The 22271-nt window shown below is 40.6% G+C and overlaps 1 protein-coding gene across 8 annotated transcripts in view; it reads right to left on the reverse strand.

Moving 5' to 3' along the window:
• ADGRL3 (adhesion G protein-coupled receptor L3) overlaps positions 1 to 22271 on the reverse strand; it is a 491700-nt gene that overhangs the window by 257716 nt on the left and 211713 nt on the right. For all 8 annotated transcript variants that reach the window (XM_063423663.1, XM_063423656.1, XM_063423662.1 and 5 more), the window contains one exon: positions 5158 to 5371. In XM_063423663.1, coding sequence (XP_063279733.1) covers positions 5158 to 5371 — 214 coding nt within the window. The remainder of the gene's footprint in view (positions 1 to 5157; positions 5372 to 22271) is intronic.

Here is a 22271-nt window from a genome sequence, read left to right on the forward strand (position 1 = left end):
TGACGCTTGTTTTGTAACCTTTAAAATCAGAATCCAAGGAATGTGAGTTTCAGTACTCCCCATTGATTTCTATTGGTTGCAAAAACTGTTTAAATGAAACATTCATATTTTTCCATATTGATGCTTTTCATGTGGAGATTTCAAAGCGCCAGACTTAGGCTTCCCAGAAAGCCTAGCTTCCCATTGCAGCATCTCAGTCCTTCAGAAATGTACTTCTCATGCCATCTGTGTGGTAACAAATTTAGAAAAATGAGTAGTATCTTGGCAGTCTTAGAAAAATGTGCTCAGGATGCAGAGGAGGGTAGTGGGGGGCTCCTACCAAATAGTGTATTCAGTATCTGAGTCAGAGGGGATGACAGCATCTAAGCAGGGGACTATTTTCTAAGAAATACGCCATTAATTTTGTGGAGCCTGACACAACTGTGCAGCAGTTCAGCTGAAGCCATCCCCTTCAGTCCTGCTGATGGCCTTGTCACTACAGAGCCTCCAGGTCTGCAGATCTCCTTGTCCTCCTGCACCTTCTCACATGCACTGCAACTAGCTACTTAATACAAAAGACTCTACAAGAACATCCCAAAACTAGTCTGTTCAAATCCAGTGGCTGTTTTATGAATGACCAATGTGAATGATCCTATCTGTAAAATACAGGTAATCCTGCCCTTTTATTTCCCAATGCAAGTGCAGATCACTGACATTTGAGAAGTGTCTTCAAAATTGTAGGAGATAACATCAATAACAGCACGCCATGAGATGCAATATTATTACAATAATAATGGCACTCATTTCAGATTCCTGCATTTTTCAGGTCATCAACCAAAAACATTAGCAAAACACAGCCCTTCAGGAGATGAAAAATCTTTGCTGTGTAATGCAAGCAGCTTCATTCAATTTATTTCTTCTCCCCTATGCTGTGCAAAGTGCCTGCTGCCATCCCTCCAATACCAAGAGAATTGCGAGTGCCCCTTCTCACAGATAAAGATTAGGCCCTCCAATGAAACCAAAGGGAAATCTGAGAGCAACTGACCACAGTCTTACATTCCTACACTCTTGCACTTCCCCCCACTTTAAGTCTTGACCTGCAGTCTTCATCAATGATGTCAACACTGAAACCACAGGGACATGCCACACAGATCAGACTCAGACCTAAAGGAAATTAGCTCAGCTAAGCTACTGCAGGCCCAGCAGGACATCTAGTACCTGCCAGCTGTGCCTCCCTTCAGGGGAGAAGAGAGGAGATAGCTGAGCAGCTTTCAGCAGCCCTCATCCCCAAGCCAGAACTGGGGTAAGAGCAGCTTACAAGAGCTCTGCATGGTTCTGCTGTGGCAAAAGGCAAACGCAGCCTACTTTGCAAACTGAGCTCTCTGCATTGTTGAGAGAGATGAGACTTCCCCAGCAAGAGCCTTCCACATCTTCTGGGGCAGAAAGAATTTTGCTTTGATCTTGGGAACAACTGCTGAGACCTGTGCACATTTCTCCCGTCTCTTTTGCTCTGCCTGCTGGTTTTGATACCTTGTCTCATTATTCCATCCCTCCTTTCCTTCCTCCAGATTAAGAGTAGCAGATGATGGTTGGGGTAGACAAGGATCCAAAAAGCAGAAGGAAAGCCTTGCTCTTGCCTTTAGGGCAAAAAGAAAAAGTGGTCTGTGTACATGTACCCACATGTCAGGTACTTCCTACTGTTCCTACTTGGACTTCCCTCTTCCCCCCACCCTTTTTAACATTTGAGGTTAAAGTCTACAGAAAAGAATGTTCCAAATTTCAAAGTTAAATGCAAAGGTGGTATTGACAGCATAAAGTTCTGTGAACATACATGCAAAAACCTGATCCCTTTTTCTTCCTTCCCTTGCTTTCAATCCAGGATGCTTCCTTGGTGGGAAGCATTAACAGGAAATTCGAGAGAGCACACCAAAAGCTATTTTTTTTCCTTTTTTCTTTAGGGTGTTTTCAATATAACTAAACTGTGTTAACACTATAAAAACAAAGGCAACTCTTAGGTGAATAGGAGGCTGCTTCTCCCTATTGTTCACAGAGAACCCTGGCTGTTAGAATGGATGATATGTTAATTTAGTGGCACAGTCGCTCAAGGGAGGACATGACAAAGTCTCCTGTGGTACAGTGCACACAATTTACAATGGGCACGGTTAGAATTTAATTATTTGTTACAGGACTTGCAAAGATGCTTCTCTAAAGCAAACACACTACGAAATACATTTTTTCTAATCACATCAGAAGAACTTCAGTTCATAAAGCACACTTTCTGAGCTGTTATGGACAACAGCTGCTCGGACATTTGAAGAAGGAGCTGGCAAAAAAAAAAAGAAAAAGAAAAGCCTCAGATTTAATGTCCTATAAAATAGCTCCCTACAAGCTGTTTAAATGTCCTTTACTTCAAGAAATACTCCCAAGATTGTAGAGAGCTCCAGGGCAATACTTGCAGCAAGAACTCCTTGTGTTCCCTCTGCTTAGGGGGCTCCACAAACACACCGTAAGATTTATGCCTTTCCCTTTCAAAATAACCTCACGTAGTCGTCTGCAAAAATTAATTTATATAAGCTTACAGAAGAAAGGAACATATTAGCTCAGGCTGTTGGGTTTTGGGGGTTTTTTTTCTCAGTGGGGGTGGGCTGGGGGAGCAATCACTAATATCTACCATAAATCTGCTCACTCACAGCCTCAGCTCACACTCTACCACCACCTCTGTCTCACACACGCACTTTCCTTCCCATCTTTCCCTCCCTCATCACAGCCATGTCAGAATGCGTCCGAGTTGCCTGTGCAGTGTTGCTGGTTAAAATCTGCCAGTAGTGAGACAACTTACTATAGAGCCTACAAGAGGACTGTGTATTTATGAATGCAATAATTAATCAATGCATAATAAGCACACACTGCACATACCATTTTCCTTTCCATACACAGACAGCTTCAATTACCAGGCACATTTCACTGTCACGACAACCTTCAGTTCCCAGTAGCTGCTCCCCTACCCTGCAGCATTTGCAAAGACAAGCTCACTGTGTTAGAGCGTGCATTAATCTCCAAACCCACCCAAATACTGCTAAATTGATTAATTTTGCACGTAGAGGTATTCAGAAGAAAATGCCATAGTTAGTGCCACAACTACTAGGCTGTCACAATTTTCCTTTTAAACTACTTTTTTCAGAGGCTCAGCTGCAAAGTGTACTCAGAGCTCTGAGCTGACAGACTAGTTTGCATCTTAAGAACATATTTCATTTTAATGGCTTTATTTTTAAATTGTTTCAACTCTTTGAATTAATGGAGACTTAAAAAAGGAAATGAGACTGACAAAAACACCAAGTAGAATATTTTCCCCTTTCTTATCTGTCTTTTAACATCAGGCTATATCTATTTTCAAGAAATTCAACAGTACCTAATAACAGGACTGCACGCCTTTTTCCCGCTTCAGTGCCCACCCTCTTCAGCACCACTTTCTGCCCAAATGGAAGAACAGAGATGCTCTGCCCCAGAGATGTGCTTCCCTAACTCTCTGCTAAGCCATTTGAGCTTGCACTGATGATACCTGGAGGTGAGCAATCACCACAAGTTTTCATTGCAGTGCCACGGGCACAGAAGACGACTACGTGCCCTCCCTGACCCGAGGGCCAATGTTTATTGCAGACTTGCCACACGTAGGGACTGACCAGAAGGTTGCAGAGCTCTGCATTTGGCTTGGGAGCTGCTGCCTGGAGGACACTAGTACACATAGATATATAAAAATATGAATACTTTGTTCTCTGTAATGGACCACAAAGGGGATGACATGGCTTTATTTTGCCAATATGCATAGGATTAAGGGTTTCTGCTTGAAGCCACTAACAACCTGAACAGGAGAATTACAGTAATTCTACTAAAACCCTACTAAATCCAAGGGACTGGCTAACGACACGTTGTTACCCTTCCCACTTCTCTCAAAAATTTAGCTGGCACAACCCTATAAAGACGACTTCAACCAGCTATGCAAGGAGGTCCAACTTAAAGAATGGTCTTAGAGGAGCCACATGCAGCAGTGGGGACATTTCTCGCAAGACTTCTCAACATTTTGAGACCTAAATACTCAACATGGAGCAGTTTCCAAAGGGAAGTCAAAAATAGCAGTTAACATGTGAAACGCAGCTGAAAGTCATGCTGCTCACACTAGTCCATTCTAGTGCAAAGCATTTCACAGCAAACACAACAGCAAGATACTCCATTAAACCAGCACTGCTTTAGGCCATGAGGTCACTGTTAGGACCCAAACACTGTTGTCATGACATCGATTAGCAACACTTTGCCTATGCCAATGCTATTATTAATACCTTGAAATACTAATCTGTATTACTAATTAACAGTCAAATGCCCTAAATAATTATTCATGTATTAGGAATGTATTACTGAATTCAGTTACACATCGAGAGCTGCGACTTACAAATCCTTCCCTCAACACCACTTGTGCCAGAAAATATCCTTAAAAATTCAGCAAGATTTAAAAGGCTTTTCATAACCAAGAAAACACCTCTAGATTGGAATAAACTGTTAGGCCCTGGCTCTGCAAGCCAGACAGGAGTCTGTCGATATGTCTGACTGTATCTCAGTTACCATTTCCAAATGCAGAAGCCACACTTAACAGCTACAGTAATTCTACAGAAATTTAGCAATTCATCAATGAGAATACCAGTGCTTGCCTGGAAATTCAGATCCTCCCTAAAACTAAGCCTGGCAACACAAGGAAGGATGCAGACGCCTCTTTGTGTTTTGAAAACTGTAAATGTTATTCTGAACACAAAATATTGATTGTTTCAAGGAGATTACTGGCCTTGTGTTTGAACACAGCACAAAAACTAGTGAATATGCATTTTGAGAAAGATTTCACTTTCTACATTAATTAAGACCCTTGATATTTAGGGATTTCAGAGGGAAAATTGGGATGCAGTGAGAATCAAGATGACTGATGAGCAGTATTTACAGGAAATGTTATTTATACTGAGTCATGATAAACCAACTCGGTTAAACCCACAGTTTAGCAATGACAGCTGTAATTTGTGCCCATACATCCAGACTAAGTACCTGCATTTTCTCATGCAAACACACATGCAAACTGGTGTGTACACTCCGGATTAAAAAAACCAACAGTCAGCAAACAAAGAATATTAAATACTCTACCTTTGAGTCATAATCTTATAGGCATCTGGCAGATAACAGCGGATATTCTCCATCTGAGCTGGATCAGAGTCACAGATTTTATCGTCGGTCCTGCCGTAGTTGGCACTTTCGATCATGATAACATCTGTTCCTGGGCAGCGCAGCTCGATGGGGTAACTCTCGCAGGACAGCTCCCTTCGGACCACAGCCATGGGCACGGGGGCACGGCTGAAAGCTGCAAGGATTAACACAAACACAGTCAACACTGACTTTCCACACTGAGGCTAAAATTAAAAGCGGAATCCCGTTCAGCAGCGGGTTTTTCCCATACGCTGTGCTGAGATAGTTTTGGTACCATTCAGATAAGATCTGCAGAAACAGGGTCCGGTCGCTGGCTTGCTGGCTTCTCCAGAGAAATCACTTCTCCACTCAGTGACTTGATTTTCTCATTTAAAAAACAAGCTATAGATCCCTTTTATATAAGATTTTAGAAATCTCTTCTTGAAACAGGTAAATAGTAACTATGGCATTGTTATTATTTCCACTTACCAGGTGAAAAACTAGTCAGCTTTGATATATAAAATTATAGTCCTGCATTGTACTTGAACAAGCAAAGAAAGTTTTATAACAACAAGCAATCCAAGCACCGGGATCCCACCTGCTCAGCAAGATTGCACCTGTCCTACAACAGATGTAATAACACCTGTATTGCTCCTGGTCCTTTTGATAGCCCTTAGAAAAAGTAATCCTAATGGCTTTTGCTGTAGCCTGCAGCATGCCAGGGGATGGCTGCAGGTTCTGGCAACCATCCCAAAGTTTGGGCCCTGCAGTGATACTTTCCATGGAAAGGCCAATTTATGGGACACCAGATGATTTAAGTTCAGTCTTAGCTTTGCACCTAGATGGTCAAATAGCTGGCAAATACTTGTGAAATTAAAGAGCTCTCAGAAATCTTACCTGTTTTAAAAGAAATCCAGGCTACAGTTTGCAAAAGAAAAAAAAAAAAAGAAACACACTTTGAGATGCCTTGAAAACAAAGCCCTAAAGCATTAGTAAACAATGTCACTTGACAACAAGCAATTGTATTTCCCATCTTTACAGCCTCTTTGATCCAAAGATCTCAAACAGCTTGATGAACGTGAATATATTAATCCCCAAATATCCACATGAAATAGCTACACATTGTCTTTCTCAACTCAGCTGCAGAAGGGTTTTGCGGCTTCCAGAAGATCTCATGGGAAATCCATGGTGGTGCTAGGAACCAAATACTTGTTTCCCAGCCTAGCACACCCATCACAAGCTGAAATAAAAGTGAACTCCTTTCCTCTTTTATTTCAGAAGAATGAAAGCTCACCCACACCAGAAAGGTTTCAGATAATGGGATGATATGCCCTCCCAGCTACATTTTACACTCCCAACCACAAAACTCAACATACAACCCAAGCCTGTCTCTACATGAAGGTGACAGAGGTTTAAGCCTCCAGTAGATCCATGGCTCATCTGATACCAGGCATCTTTCAACAACTGCCCTTCCTCCTGGTGCCATTATAAAAACACCAAAATACCCTCCCCCTAAACCAAAAATGCCATCCAATGCTCTGCTGGCTTGCTCCATAAAATTTCCCTATGGTACATGCACACCAGGTTTGCCTATGGAAAATAAGAGTATATTGATGTTTCTCAGAATACCATTTTGACCATATCAAGTCTGCTCTGTCTGTCAGGCAGCAATCCAACCCATTGACTTCCATGAATCCTTCTATTATTGTCAGTTGTCTCATTTATATATCACTGGACAGATTCTCAGATTCGAATTTCTGTAAATCTGCAGGGCATCCTTGGATATCAGACCCTCCCCGATATGCCAGAGTTGTGGACTAATTGCCAAACTCCCAAGACAGACATGTGCTTATTCTTGAATAATAGCTTGCACAATTAGCACAGCTTTAGGGTTTGGATCACTTGAGATGTCCTTCTTCCCTGAGATGAGAGAAATGGTTTTGCCTTGGGCTCAAATTGCATCATATATTTGCGTAATGCAGTAAATTCTCACTGCCACCAACTTCTCCTGTTACAAGAGGAGGAAAATGAGGAGGACAAGCATGAACCTTAAGGTGCACTGCCTCATTTTTACCCTTGGCTTGGATATCGCTTGTCAACAAGTGAGTGGAGGAAGGATGGGACAATGTTAGAGACAATTTGATAGAAGAGATAAGCCAGACAGAAAGGCAAAGTCAGCAAATCTCAGCAATTTTAGCCTGCTCTACAAACAGCTTCAAGAGGTATTAAGTTTGCTTACAGGGATCTGTCCACAGAAGCCTGCAGCTGGCCCTGCTCTGTCAAACGCTGGACTCTATGGCAGAAGGCCAGTGCTGACCAAAAAACTTCTCATGCCAGGATTCTGATTTTGGAAAAGAGCTATGGTGAGCTCTCCTCTCAAGCCTGTTCTGTGCTAAACCTGAGCAGATTGGTGACATGGGAGGCAGAAGGTTTCTAGCAGCTTTTGGCTGAATGCTGAGGCCAAGGGCCCGCCCTCCTCCTGCCATGTGCTTAGATGACTCCCATTAACTGCCAAAAAAATGACAAAATGAGGTTTACAGGCAATATTAGCTGCTTGGAGCTATGTTTGGGCCAGTCCTTGGGCAATTTGGATCTTTTTCTCTCAAAGGTTAACATAGGCTATACAAAGGGCAAAGAGAGTTGCTAATACTACTTTTTTTTTACAGTTCCCACTACAGAATACAAAACTTATGAGCCACATGCTAAAGTATATTATTGCTCTTAATTCCTATTTTTTGGGGTTTTTTTCAGTAACTATTCTATACCAAAGACAGACATTAAACATGTGAGGGCTGAAGAAAACCCTGCTTAAAATCACAAAAATTAAATACCTGAGAGTTCACTCCTTCAAATCTGGTGCATCTGTCAAACAGCAATACTGTACAAATGCAGCTAACCTTAACTCTTTTGTTATGCTGGAAATAAGACATTAGGATTTACTAACAACAAATTACAAAATTCTCAAAGTTATTTTTCTGCCTCAAAGAAGAACACATTTCTAGTATCATGGGTGTGTCTCCTCCTGTACAAGAGACTTTACAGCACTGATCTACTAAAATTACATGCCTATCAGTTCCAAGGATGACCCCAAAACACGCCAAACCCAAGCTGAACATCCCTTCCCCTAAACATCAGCTCAGTTCTACTCTCCAGTAAAGAATCTCTGGGCAGATGATGCAAACATTTCTAGATTTGGCTTTAAACTTCCTGAATTCACCTTTTCACCTTTCACATAATCACTTGACTGCTTGCTGCAAGAAGGACAGCTCTCACAGACACCTCCCTGTGGTATCATAGAGTCAACATTTACATTTATTTTCTGGATAAAAAGCATAAAAAATTTAACACCCTAGAAGCAGCTGAATACTGTAATACAGCATGATCTCCTATCGTGCTTTCTCCTAAAGCAATAGGCACATGTTTTCCACCCTGCCATTGTCCACCAAATCATTTGCTCTGCATGGCTGTTTTTTCCTACTCCAGTATCTGCAATAAATACTCTGAAGGGAGATTACAGCCTGGCTGTTTATCTCCTTGTAAACACATTTTTTTGTTGTGTCCCTATATGATAATCTTACTTAATCATTTTTACTGGTTTTCCTGTAAGGAGCAAAGATGTTTTGCTTTTTGCAGTGAAACAAGATACATCAAAGCCCATCTGTGAAATACACAGCACGATTGTATTAATTCATTAACACACCTCTCTCTTCTTTGAGAAGCTCCCTATCTCCGCAGTTTCTCATTCAGCTCCTTATTTAATCTCCTAAATAAGTGACATAATTGTTGGCTTGAAGTCAAGAGGAGCTGATGGCTGCTCACTACTTTGAAAAACAGGTGTCTTTTTCCAAGATCCTATGTGCAGACAGCCATCTAAATACAGAACTTAGAAAGAGTGTTTTTCAAATTCTTTAATGTTTAAGTGTGTGCCAACTTGAGGTTTTTAAGTGCAGCCATTTGGTGGGAAAAAATCCTCCTGAGCTTCTGCAGGGCAAAGTGAGAGCAGAGGGTGAAAAGGCAACAGATAATGACATGATTTTATCAGGGCGATTTAGAACTCCTTTGTCTCTGCTAATTTCAGGAGCTGGAAAATTAAGTAAGTCATCAAAATCTTGTGCTTTTTCTCCCCCTCGCTTTTGACCTCAGAACATAATTGCCTCTTGTCATGCCTGCAGGGCATGGGCTTGTAGTTATCACTGTGTGCTTAATCAAATGCCGAAATAGCCTTTAAATTATGTGTCTCCTTGGCTGCTAGAGACTTGTTGAGCTCTGTTACATTTGGAGGCATGATGGTAGTAGATGTACTTATAAAAGAAAAGTGTGGGTTGATGCTTTTAATTAGGTTTTGTATGCAATTTTCCCAGTAAAATCATGTTCTGGCTCAGAATTTTCAAAGCGAAATTTCAGTGCATATTTAAGGGCCATGAAACAAAAGCTGGAATTGTAGAGATAATTATTTTCACAAGCTCTGTATATGATTTGGTCTGCACAGCTAAGTATCTGAGTTACTGTTCCCAAGTGCAAACAGAGCATGCTGGGGGAAGAGGTTTCCTAGTAATTTGGAAGAATGCTTCTGTGTTTGTAATTTTGCAGTATTTAATGCTCCCACAGTTCACCTTGGCTCTGTGGGGAAAAATCATGAAGTGATAATAAAAAAAGTCCCCCTCTCCTTATTCTTAAGCCTACTCAGGTGTGGGCAGGAGCGGAAACCCCTTTCAGTCAATGAGTCTGTGGGCTTTGTAGGGCTCCCTGCACATTCTGAAGTGCTTTTCTAAACCGGGGCCTACTTTTCCCTATTAGGATATGAAGTCTCCTTAGTGCATTTGTTTGCAGCATGCAGACACTGCTCAGTTTATTTTCTCTGTCTCTCTTTTCCTTAATCCAAATTATGCTTGGCTTCTGATCTCAAAAACAATATTAGTAGCAAGCAAAGTGTGAGTTGGTGACAACTTTTCTCAAGCATCCAGTATTCCCATTTCCCAGTACTTTCACAAATATCAACAAAGTTCTGACAAGTTTAAAATAGCTTGGTTGGTCTAAAGTTCTCAGAAATCTTATGATTAATATACAAATATGGAAATACCATTCTTTCTCTCCCATTTTCTCTACAGATGTGACAATAAAAATAAAAGAAAAAAGAAAAGAAAAAAAGAAAAGAAAACAAACAACTTTGTCTTTTCTAGAGACACAGGGTGGAAGAGCCTTTCTTCTACTCTTATTCTGCAGTGGGGTTAAAGAAAGGTGCAGCCTGCAGACAAAGGCTGGTGCCAAGACATTGCAGCAAATGCTTGCAACATCCATATCCAGCTCCCCCGGGGAAGAAATGAAGACTGAAGGCAGCCACTGTGCCTGAAGAGCTGAAGCCATCAGCAGGGCAAGGCTGGACAGTCCTGGTCCCCACTCCCAGCTCTCCCCTATGTGCCTCAGCTGATTGCTGTCTCATCTATCCAAATGGGAACATTATCTTATCTCCCCCATTAAGCACTCTGCTACAGAAAGGAAGAAAAGAATTAGATGTATCCTCAGAAAGTGAAGCATGTGGCTTCAACTTTGGTTTACCCATATGAATCAAATACCCACATCCTCTTAGATCATCTCGGCCTTTCTTATTTTATAGATGATATCAAAAGCAATTTGCAACTTTCCTTTGGTCACCTTCACCTTGATTCCCTTTACCCAGCAAACAGCCAGCTATGAACAGGCATGACAAACTGAAAGAGCATCTTTCTACATGGTGGGATGGAGTATACAAAAAAAGACAAGAGAAACAGAAGGCTGAGCAACACCCCAGCCAAAGCAACCAAAGAAAAGCTAAAAAAAACAGAAAATCCCCATACACTTCCCTGTGCTGTTTATGTGGAGGTTGAGGCCAACTATTCTATGGTTATATAAATCGCTTACTCTATCCCCATTATAACATGCAAGGGGCCCCTGCTAGGGATTTGCTCCCAGTTTCTAGGAGTGAAAATAGAATAGATGTTCATCTGTAAGTTTATATCTCATGCCCTCATCCACAATTAAAAGGATACACAAAAGGTTGTAGCAAACATGCAGAGGATCTTCTATAGGAACTGCCAAATTCACACACAATCAGTGGATTTTTCAAGGTGACACAACTAAGGATACAAACAGGAGCACAAAAAACTCCCAAACCTAGCCAAGTCCTAAACTGACCATCTCTGAAGCAAGCCTCTGTCTCCATGCATAAGCCTCATGGAAAGCACCTTTTATTTCCATGGCAGATCTCCTGCCACATTTCATGGCACCAAAGATCTCAAAACAGTGATGGACAAAAAACTGGCCCTTTCCACCACCCTCTGGATGCCCAAAAAGCCCAGGGACAGCAGCCAGAGGATTAAGCACCAGACAGCTATATCCTGGGGTAATTCTACTGCTCACTCTTCATACCACCAATACTCCTCATCTCTTTGCCACACTCAGCTGATAAATATCCTTATTCTCTCCCCTTACATTCCCAGACCCTTACTCAAAGTATGGAGAAGCTTTCCTTATAAGTAAAGACACATTAGATTCTCTTAGAATCTCTCAGTATCTTCCTGGAGAAAAGAAACTCTCAGACAGTGGGCAAAGTGTACTGTGGAAGATCACCAGAAAAAGACAACAACAATGAAATGGATCCATTTGGACCCAGGGACGAGTGCTTGGAAAGGAAACCGGTCACTGCAAGGCCCTGGGAGAGAAGAAAATGAAGCGATAAAAGAACAAAACCACAGAATTAAGATGGTGGCTCTGAATGGAGGAGTTTGACAGCAGGAGATGACTGAGGGAGGCACTGTGTGAAGACAGACTGAGCCAGCGAGACCCAACTCAGGCCTGTGGGAGGAAGCAGCACAACAGCAATACTGCGCTTCCTTTCTGATTCTGCATTCCCACCGTCTGGGACTCATGGGCTGCTGCCTCATTCCTGAGTGACGGGAAACTGAGAACTGCAACAAACGTGCCTTCCAACAGGACCTCATCCTCACCTGTTTTCCCCTTATGTAGAGGTGAATACCTCTGCAGCTGATCTCTACACTGGAGCAAGGCGTCACCAAGGGTCTCCACCCTCCAAGCTGCCCAAGAGGCAGTGGTCTGGGCTAAGTCCACCTGCCAGGAAAGGATTGCTGAAGGGTAAAGGGATCCTGCTTCCTTCCCAAGACAAACCCTCCTATCTCCAGCCAAGGCTCCGCTGCTGGATGTGCATCCGGTTCTGTGCTTGCTGCTCCCCTTCATGAGGCAGGTCAACTCAATAATTCACCAAGAAACTAAACTAGGTGGGGGGAGAAGGGAAGGAGGGGGATCTCTGCTGGGCTGATAGAGTTGAAGCAGCTCAGAAAAGGTTAGCTTAGGACATAGGAAGAAAGCAAAAGATTTTTAGAAGGAAGGGAGGCTGAATTTAGAGTGCTTTTCAAAAATACATGACAACCTACCTTCAAATCAGAGGTCAGAAGCACAGTCCCAGCCTGAGCTAAATGTCACTTCAATGAATTTAATTAAAGCAGAAGCAGTAAGCTGAGAACAACAGACAAATAAAACATGGCATCCTAGGGGATGTTGAATGCAAGTGCTTTAATATTTAGGCCCCATCACAGGAAAAAAGCTATCTCCAAGTATCTTTTCCTTTGCAGTGGATTATCCAATTTGTAATGAAAGGCACACATTAGATACTTACATACAAATGTTCTTTAAATGTACAGGCTTCCTTCATGTGAATTACCTGTCTAATGTAGGAAAGCTGTGCCCAGACAGGGAAAGTGTCTGAGTTTAAAGCACTGCACTGTGGAGCCTAATTTCTGTAACCAACCCTTATGATAAACTTGCCCTCCAGCCTAACAGTGACATTATTAAAATATCTGGCTTTTATATCCGTATGGTCCGTAACATTGAGACATTTGTATTCTCAATAAAGGAAGCATTAGGTTCTGAGCCACAGGGACCAGTCCTTTTTACTAATCCATACACCACAAATTTCACTGGGATCCTTGGTAAGGAAAAATCTTCCATTTATTTCTTACCCAACTCAAAGTTATAGTTGTTACAACAGGCACTCAACTGTCTCCAAAAAATACCCCCAAAAATTGCAAAATCAGAGAAGCTTTGACTTTGACATTGCTGAACAACCTTGATATCTCAAATTTAATATAGCACAGATTAATGTGGTGAAGCAAGTAGGATTTGAGTAATAACAGAATTTGCCCCATTTCAAATTACTCTAATGTAGGTTTTAATTACCGCCATTAGTAAGGTTAATTTTTTAATCTCATACAAAAACTTTTACAAACCACCATAACGGTATAATCATAGAGGCAGTTAGATAAATGAGCATCAAGGGTTTAGCCTAAGAACATTAAGTAAAAAGAATCTGTTCATAATTTTCAGATTTCATATTATCATAAATTGGCTTAAAACTATAGTTTGTTTTTGTTCCCATTTAAAACACTAGCTTAAATTTCTACCCTTTGTAAAATAATGCAAAGCAAGAATAGCTTTCCTGTTACCAGCAGAGCTATTTTAGGTTTGCCATTAGAATGGGCTTCAGTAGGATTTAGTGGTGGCCTAGAGGGATATTTCCCAAGTGCTCTTCTGCATCTTGTACCACTGTGAACTGGAACTGGCAGCCCTGGGCTACAGGAAGCAGGTTGAGGATAACTGGAGAAGGCCAAGACACAAATGCATTCTCAAAAGTTGGAGATAGTCTGCCACTGAAGATGAAACAGAGCCGAAATTCGACTTTTATCTCATTCTAGGAGAAAAAAAATGGGGGAGGGGAAGAGAAAGGGGGAAACCCCAAACCTAAAACCACACCAAAGTAACAAATCGATCCCAAAAACCCAAAAAGCCTGGAAGAGACTCGGTGAACTCAGGAAGTCAGAAATTGTTTTAAGGCTGTCAAAAATTAGACAGGTTGGATGTATTTGGAGCTTTGCTGAAAAGCTGCAAATAATCAATTCGCACCAAGTAATACCTTCACAAAGTTAAAGTTTAATTTTGATTTACAGTTCCCTGAAAAGCCTCTGAAGGGGAACATAAAAGCTCTTGTAGAAATATCTGCATTATTACAGAAATGATGAACAGCAAGAGTGAAGATTACTTTGTGCTGTTTACAGACTTGTTTATCAGAGCAGTAAATCTATTTTGAAGTTTGTACTGCCTGGAAAGGAGAACTATGTGAAATCTGAGAACTGTCCAGAGAAACAGACAGGCAGGCAAAAAAGAATTTCTATCAAAGTATTAGGGCCTGTCATTCAAATATCTGTAGAAAAGTCTGGGGCCCCAAATGTTTACCATTTAAGCCAACTGCTTTACATCAAAGACCAAAAATGACACCTTTAGTGTTCATTTTACAAGAAGCTACCCAGACCTCAAAGACTAGCCATCTCAAGGAAGTAATGTGTCTAGATCATAGATCATTAATAACTGATTTTTCTTTGTGTTCTAGCCATCACAGCTCCTTTGAGTCTCTGCCACAAACAGCAACAGGGAATTTGTTTTTTCCACTAGCCGTAACTGTGAAAGTTTTATGAAGAAGTCTGAGACTACCTTACGATCTTGACTTCTCAGAATTGCATTCCATTATATTTTAACTTTCTTAAACTTCTAGACAGGCATGATGCATATGAAGCAGGCAAAGTGGCAAGCGCAGTTTTCTACATGGCAAAATGCCATTTGGGGTCCCTTACTGAACACACCTGAAAGGTCACTGATTTTTAGAAACCAACAGGGGCTTCTTACTGTAGATTGCCTGTGAGTAATCTACAAAGATAACTGCCCAGCTGCTGGATGAGGTTTTCCATAGCATGTAATTTATGAGCTCCACCACAGGAACACCGGCACGAGATCCAAGATCCTTTTTGCTGATACACTAATGAGGATTACAAGTAGGCTGTGCCAAGCCACCATTCTTTCCAGTCCTCTGAATCCTGACTCCCCAAACTCTATGATGTTTACTCCCCCTCCTCTTCTGACCTCAAAATATCAAGGATTTCACCTTGAAGTTACTAGCAGCTTCAAAGAGCTTTTCAGAAGCATTTACATTCATCTGAACAGTGGCCAACTTTATTTACTTCCCCTCAATCTTAGAATCACCTGTTCTCAAAAATAAAGAACAGTAGGAGAATTAAGCTTGGGGAATGAACTGAAACGTGCACACTTCCTCCAGGTGGAAATATACCTGAGGTAAAAGCAGATTTTCAAGGAATTCACATCTTTTTGCCCATAGTACCCCTTTCTCCTCAGCAGAAAAGAGCAAAACATTAAAACTAATAAATTACCTCCAGAAAATGGTTCACCTTCTAGGAAACATAACTATAATCTTGAGTGATGAAGTTTCCTTTTGTGCCGACCTACTCACAGCAAGCCCTGTGCTTAGTTATTTTCCCACCTAATATAACCTGTGCAAATACTGCTCCAGAAACACTACAGAGCTAGATATGGCTGTGTGTCGATATAAAACTTACATGCACACAATACTCTCCCCATCTCAAGGTGAGTCATCAAAAAAAAAAAATTTTAAAAATCTGAACTATTGCTCACATGTAGGCTCCCAGAAATGCCCTGGACATATCAATTGCTCCCAGAAAATTATGTGAACAGCTGATAACTTCTGGGCTTTGTAGTAGGGAGGAGATGCTACCCTGTTGTACCGCCAGGACTGCCATTGCAGATCAGGGCAGCCAGGGCACAACAGTGTGGCCAAACTCACCTTACTACATTTATATCTGCAATAAAACACTCTGAATCCTGCCCTCCCACACCCCACCAGCTGTGGAGGTGTCCGAGGATACAAGTTTCTATTAATTTTCCACTCCAGCCCTCAATGCCTAAAAAGCATTAATAACAAGTGTGAGTAGTCACAGAGACATTGTGCTCAGTAAAAAGAAAAGTAAAACAAAAAAACCCACCTTGTACTGGTTAAAAGGAAGCCCTGCTTTATGAAAGTCCCTGCAGCACTGGATATTCATTATTTGTTCTGTAGGAAACTGTAGGGCTCCTTCACAGACACCCATGTGCACGACTGAACAAAATGAGGGTCTGTGCCCCAAAGGACACTTTAAAGAGAAGAACAAATGTGTGCAGGTTAGGAACAGGAGCTACACTGGCACACTAAAGGATAGTCATGCAGCATGAGTAACCAACAGGTGCAGATGATACACTTGAGGGCACAATGCTCACCAGTTCAATGAAAATATGGCTGAAAAAAAATTATCTAAGTTGCTTCGGGAGAAAACCACTGCAAACAACTGTGATGGATAGAAGACTCTTTTTTAATCTCTTTTTTTTTTTTTAAACACAATCACTAGACATGTTTCAAATCATCCTCCTTCAAGACGTAGATGAAAGAAGTAAATCTTTTGCTGATCTGTCTGGCAGCAAAAACCAGGATATATTTGCCCAGCCTAATCAGACAGAGATAGTGGGCCCAAAGGCAAAGAAATATTTTTGACAAAATAACCTGATAAAAGAGTCCATTCCTCCTTCTCCTATAAATAAGGTGTCAGAGAGAGCAGGACTTTTTTCAAGCCCCAGCACTGCTGTGACACCAGAGGATGCTCAGGCAGAAGGGCACAGAAAGGGCTCTTGGAAAACGAAGCACTTGCTGGGCACTTGGTAACTCCCCTATGCTGTTTGCCCCTGACAGGTTTTGAAGGATTCTTTCAAGTTTAAAAAAAGAAAAAAAAAAAAGCAAGCAGCACCAGGGAAAGGTTTCCAGAAAATTTTCTCAGAGATGATTAATTAAATTTCTAGTGTAATTATGTTGCAGTACATTTAAGTGCATTTTCTAAATAGAAACTGACTTTTATCTTACAAAGGATTCATTTCAAGCACTTTTTCTTCTATCTATAATATCCATTTTCTTTTGTACCTGTTTCAAGGATTGTTCTTCTAGAGTTATTTATACTTCACATTTAAAATTTTCTGCTTTTTCTAAGAATAAAATAGTTACATATTTCCATCTTCTTGTGCTCCCTTTTCATATTTGAGGAAAGAATTCTGCTGCCACTGTCCCTCCAAGGGAGTGGAGCACAAGGAAAAACCTTCATAAAGTAAATCAGGTTTTTCTACTTACAGTTCTTAAAATGCCCCCCATTATTTTGAATTAAAGCTCCTCAAACTCTGTAGGGTAAAAAAAAAAAATCAGTTTTTCAAGGGGTTACAACCTGAGCAAAATAAAAGAGGTCACTGAACAAGTTTATTGTTGAGTCAGTCTTTTTGATGCACTGTAATATTTGCCCTTACTGTGTTGATCACAGACAAAAAAAAAAAAAAAAAAAAAAAAAAAAAAAAAAAAAAAAAAAAAAAAAATATCAGAACCAAAACCACAAACAAACAAAAATCAACTCCCCCCAAAAACCCAACAAACAAAACCACCACCATCAACAAACACACAGATGTCTATGAGCAAATGACCACAAACCAATTTTACTTGGTAAGTAAAAAATTATCAGTCTTGGCTGATAATGCAAATACTTGAGGGTTTTAGCCAGGATAGCTCCTCACAGGTTAAAATACTGAACACAAAATTAAACAGAAATGAAGATTTAAGATTAAAATGCAGACAGTAAACTGAGAAGTCTATTTCCAGATGACAAAATCCTCTGCAATCATGAGAAATGGCTTTTTTTGTTAAATAGTCTACCCTCAGTTAAAAAAATAAATTAAGAAAAAAACCCAGCAGTGTAGTTAACAAGTACAAATTACAGTTTGGAATCAAACATGCAGTGCTAGAAGCTCAACATACAAATGAAATAACTGTAGAGAATCAAACTACGAAAAAATATGCCCGCAGAATTCTTAAAGAAGCGTATTTTTACATTAGTAAGGTTTGTGGGTCAAGGACAACCAGATATCAAGCACAAACAGAACTCCCTGCTAATATTCAGTAACTCTTTCCAATCTGTATTTAGAAAGAGGCAATTATTCATCATTCAAAGTGATGAATAGATGCTTTCTGTCCTAGCAGATATGCGGAAAGATATTATTAGCAAAACACCCAATATTTTTCAGTCTGAAGAATGGGAGTTTGTAAGAAACTGACAACCCTCTTAGGAACCCCCTTGCTGTTTTTTAGCTCGATTTCAGGCACTAACACATTGCTACTAACAAGCTATTAAAAAAAAAAAAAAAAAACCCAAACCAACAAAAAAACCCACCACACACACACAACAAAACACATGAGAATAGAACATAAGTCCACCTCTACACAGGAAAAATGCATTAGCTATTGCATCTCAAAAACTAATGTAAATGTGGAACTGTCATCTCAACTGACGCATTTCTGGAAGTTCAGCAAGAACCTCATCAGTCCAAAATCATTCAACACACTTCTCAATGATCTGAGAGAAAATAAATTCAGAGCTTGCCAAATTTGCAGTCAGCGCAAAAACTGATGAAATGTTAAGTAATGACACAGACCTTGTCGGTGTTGCAGATTGATCTACACACTGTCTGAGCAGACAACACTTGAACACAGACAAATACAAGTCCGTGTAAGAATACAAGAAGTGCTCATTATGTGAGACCACAGCCTTGCAGGCAATCACTCTGAAACATGGCTGTTTCCAAAACTGATAACAATTTGAACGACACGCAGTAGCTCAAAAGGGCAAACACGAGCTCTGCAAGTACGAGGAGGTGAATAATAAGTAGAAGTGGGATGATGAAATTGCCCTGCATATGGTGTTAATGAGACCGTTCCTGGAACATGTACACATTGTGGTGCCTACACTTCAGAGAGTTTGTCAGAAACTTTGAAAGGTTTGCAAAAGAACTTAAAAAATAAAGAAAAAAAAAAATCAAGCAGAGCCTGTAAAGCCAGCTTAACAAGTGAGCCACTAAAACTCCCTAGGTCTGTTTAAGTAGTCTAAAAGACTGTTGTAGTCTGCAGGAAACTACCAAGGGAAGATATTTCTCTTTCATCTAGTAGAGCAAGGCAAGCAAGATTCAGTATCTGGAAACTGAAGTCTGATACATGGAGATAAAAGTAAGATAAATATTTTTAACCATTTCAGCAATTTACCATGGAACAGTTTACTTATATATATACAATTTGTTCCTTATCAGCTGAAGTCCCTAAACAATGACAGAGTGTTTTTCTGGAACACACCAATGCCTGATTCACAAATTACTGTGTGAGATCTCTACTGTGCAAATAGTCTGGCTTGTTGATCATAGGAGTTTATTTGCATTTTACGGATCTATGTAGATTTGGGAGAAAATGAACAGGAGGAAAAAGAGGGCATTTAGCTACATGGAACCCACTGATTTTATTAACTTAGAGTAAAAAAAAAAAAAAAAAGAAAAGAAAAAAGAAAACCCAAAAAAGACCCCATGCTAAAAAAATCAACAACAAACCCCAAAACAAAGAACTCAAACAACACAAAACCTCCAATAAGCTTTTATGCAGAGCTGCTGAGCTTATCCACAAAGAGAAGGTTCGTATACTGCCTTTAGTGGTTATAAATAGGAAAAAAAAATGTTTCAGGACAGCTTCTTTGAATGCCCAGGAATAAAAAATGGAAGGAGGAGGAAGGGAATTGCTTAATGTAAACCAACAGATGGGATTTTCAGTCAGAGGCTTGCTTTGTTTTCATAATGAACCATAATCTGTGCAATCTAAAACAGTTTTTATTTGCTGCAGTGAGACAAAGACTGCAGCTAAGGCATGTGAATTGTTATCTCCACCCTTTCTCCTTACACTAGGTAGCAATGCAGATGCACTGGACTAATTCGCCAGAGCAAGTTTGGAACGATGGATTAAAGTGTAGGTATGGCACTATGTGTGTAGTAGGTTTGTCTGTCTTTGGTGTATTTGTTTTGTTTTGTTCTGTTTTCTTTAATTCAGCCTTCCACTATGGCTATCTGATAAATTAGTGTAATTCTGTAAAGTATATTAACTGGCCTCTCAGTGTTATTAGCTAAGAGTACACCCTACGATATTAAATCAACATCAGAGACATGTAGGGGCCTGGTGTGATGTTACTGGGACGGATCGGGGGCATTATTCCCTAAATCCTACTTCCCAGTCATGGTGCTGCAGGTACTCCCAACCCTGGCATTGTCCCTTGAGTCGTCTCTGGCTGTGCAGCCCCTCGTGCCAGCTGTGGGAGCTGCAGGGAGCCAGCAGCACTGCAGAGAAGCAAGGTCTGTGTTTTGCTGGTAGCTGTATACCCCAAATCTGTCCCTGCCAGCCAGGCAAAGCATGGCCTACATACAGTATCCTTATATTACGCCGGGTTACATTGCACACTCTACCCCAAAATGGACAGGTAAGCAATTCAATGTCAAGGCACAAAGCCAAGAAAAACTTAAGCTACCTGGAAGCCAGGAGCTGCAAACAGTGGCTGCCACAGATACTGCTTATTATCTTTCTGATGTCCAAGATTTAGGTTTCAGAAACATCAGACATCTGCTTGTGGCTTCTCAGCACACTTATATTCCCATAACATTTTTGCAATATAAAACATCAACTTCTATTCATACATATTTCCCCATCTTACCAAGTCCATCTTTGTATTAAAAATAAATGAATTTAAAATGTAGGCAGCTACACATATAAGCACTCTGCTTCAAAGACATACTTCATCTTTAAATAGCAGCAATCAATAAGTACACTACATAACCTAAACAAATTTCTATTATGAATTCCTAATGGATGCATGCTTTGGTCATTTTTATTACTAATATATTATTGATCTACAGAATACATTATCACCTTAGGCATAGGGATTTGCTGAAGTCCTTACACTGTGCTTGTAGTTTTAGTCAAAATATGAGCCAAAAGTCAATACCCCATTTACCACCAGCATAGCCCTACTACAGAGTTAGATACTTAATTATGGTCTGACTCTCACGGTGGAATCATAGGTCTTACACTGGCACATATAAGTCATAGTTATTAATGTAAAATTATCCAGAGGCCTGCCTGCTTGTCTTTCACTCTATTGCCAAAACACTTTGGTAGCTACAGTTTGGACAAAATTTGCAAAAACACTGGCAGTCCAACCTTGCAGATCCCTTGCAGGGCAGAGTTTCTCTGAAATCAAAGCACCCACTTGGGCTCTTTTGCTCTGAATCAATGAACAGTTTCTCTTTGTTGCCATTCTCATCAGGGAGCAGTGACTGACTCCTGCAGTTGCCCAGGAGAAAGGGAACCAAACAGCTTTCTTTGATATGAATACTAATACCAGCAGACAGGGAGAAGACAGCATGCCAGTCAGTCCCCCCCACTACCTCCGTACACAGGCTGCAGATAACACGTCAACTGCTACTCTGTGAGGCTTCAGAAGAAGCCTGTAATAAGATGGGCACATCATAATATTGTTACACAAATCAAATCCAAAGTGTTTGTTTACTGCTGCAGGCACAAATGAGGAGGAAAAAAGGAGTTTGGGTTATGGTTACTTGGGTGAAACATCACACTGTTGGCTTGCACACACACAGGTGCAAGAACACGTGTGTCTCGCCAGACTATTATCACACCTTGGGCAAGTCAGGCTTTCTGTCAAAAGCCAGCACAGAAATGGCAGAGATGCAGTATCACAAGCATCACTGGTTTTTCAGGTGCTCAGTGACACAACTCGCCTGTAATGTCTAAGTTACTTCCAGAGAAAATACAAAGTAACATATTGCTTTTCTAGCTTTAATATCTTTTAAGAGATGGATGAGAATACATCCCTTGATGAGAATGGTCTACAAGGAGGAAACCCTGCTTCTCCCTGTTTGTCTTTCTTTTTTGTTCTATTTTCAAACTGATACATGTGAGGACAAAGGAATAAAATACATACAGAGTATGAGTCCTTTGCACCTTTTTTGCAGAAGAACAAACAACTGCAACAGAGACAACAGTAATCAAAAACACGCCTGAGAAAATAACAGCCGCAAAAAGCAAAAGTCATATCAATTGCTTAGGCCTCTCTGCACACAGAAGTTAAGTGAGGTGAAGCGAAAAAGTTTAATTCAGTGAGCTGACTAGAATTAAACAAATAAGCCATCGAAAAAGTGGAAGATCAGCTCCTAAAAACCTGCCTGATATGCACCCTGTCACACCAACTTTAAACTGTTTTTTAACCAATGTCCCA

This window comes from Prinia subflava, chromosome Z (genome assembly GCF_021018805.1).
Source record: "Prinia subflava isolate CZ2003 ecotype Zambia chromosome Z, Cam_Psub_1.2, whole genome shotgun sequence".
In the NCBI taxonomy this organism is placed as follows: domain Eukaryota; kingdom Metazoa; phylum Chordata; class Aves; order Passeriformes; family Cisticolidae; genus Prinia; species Prinia subflava.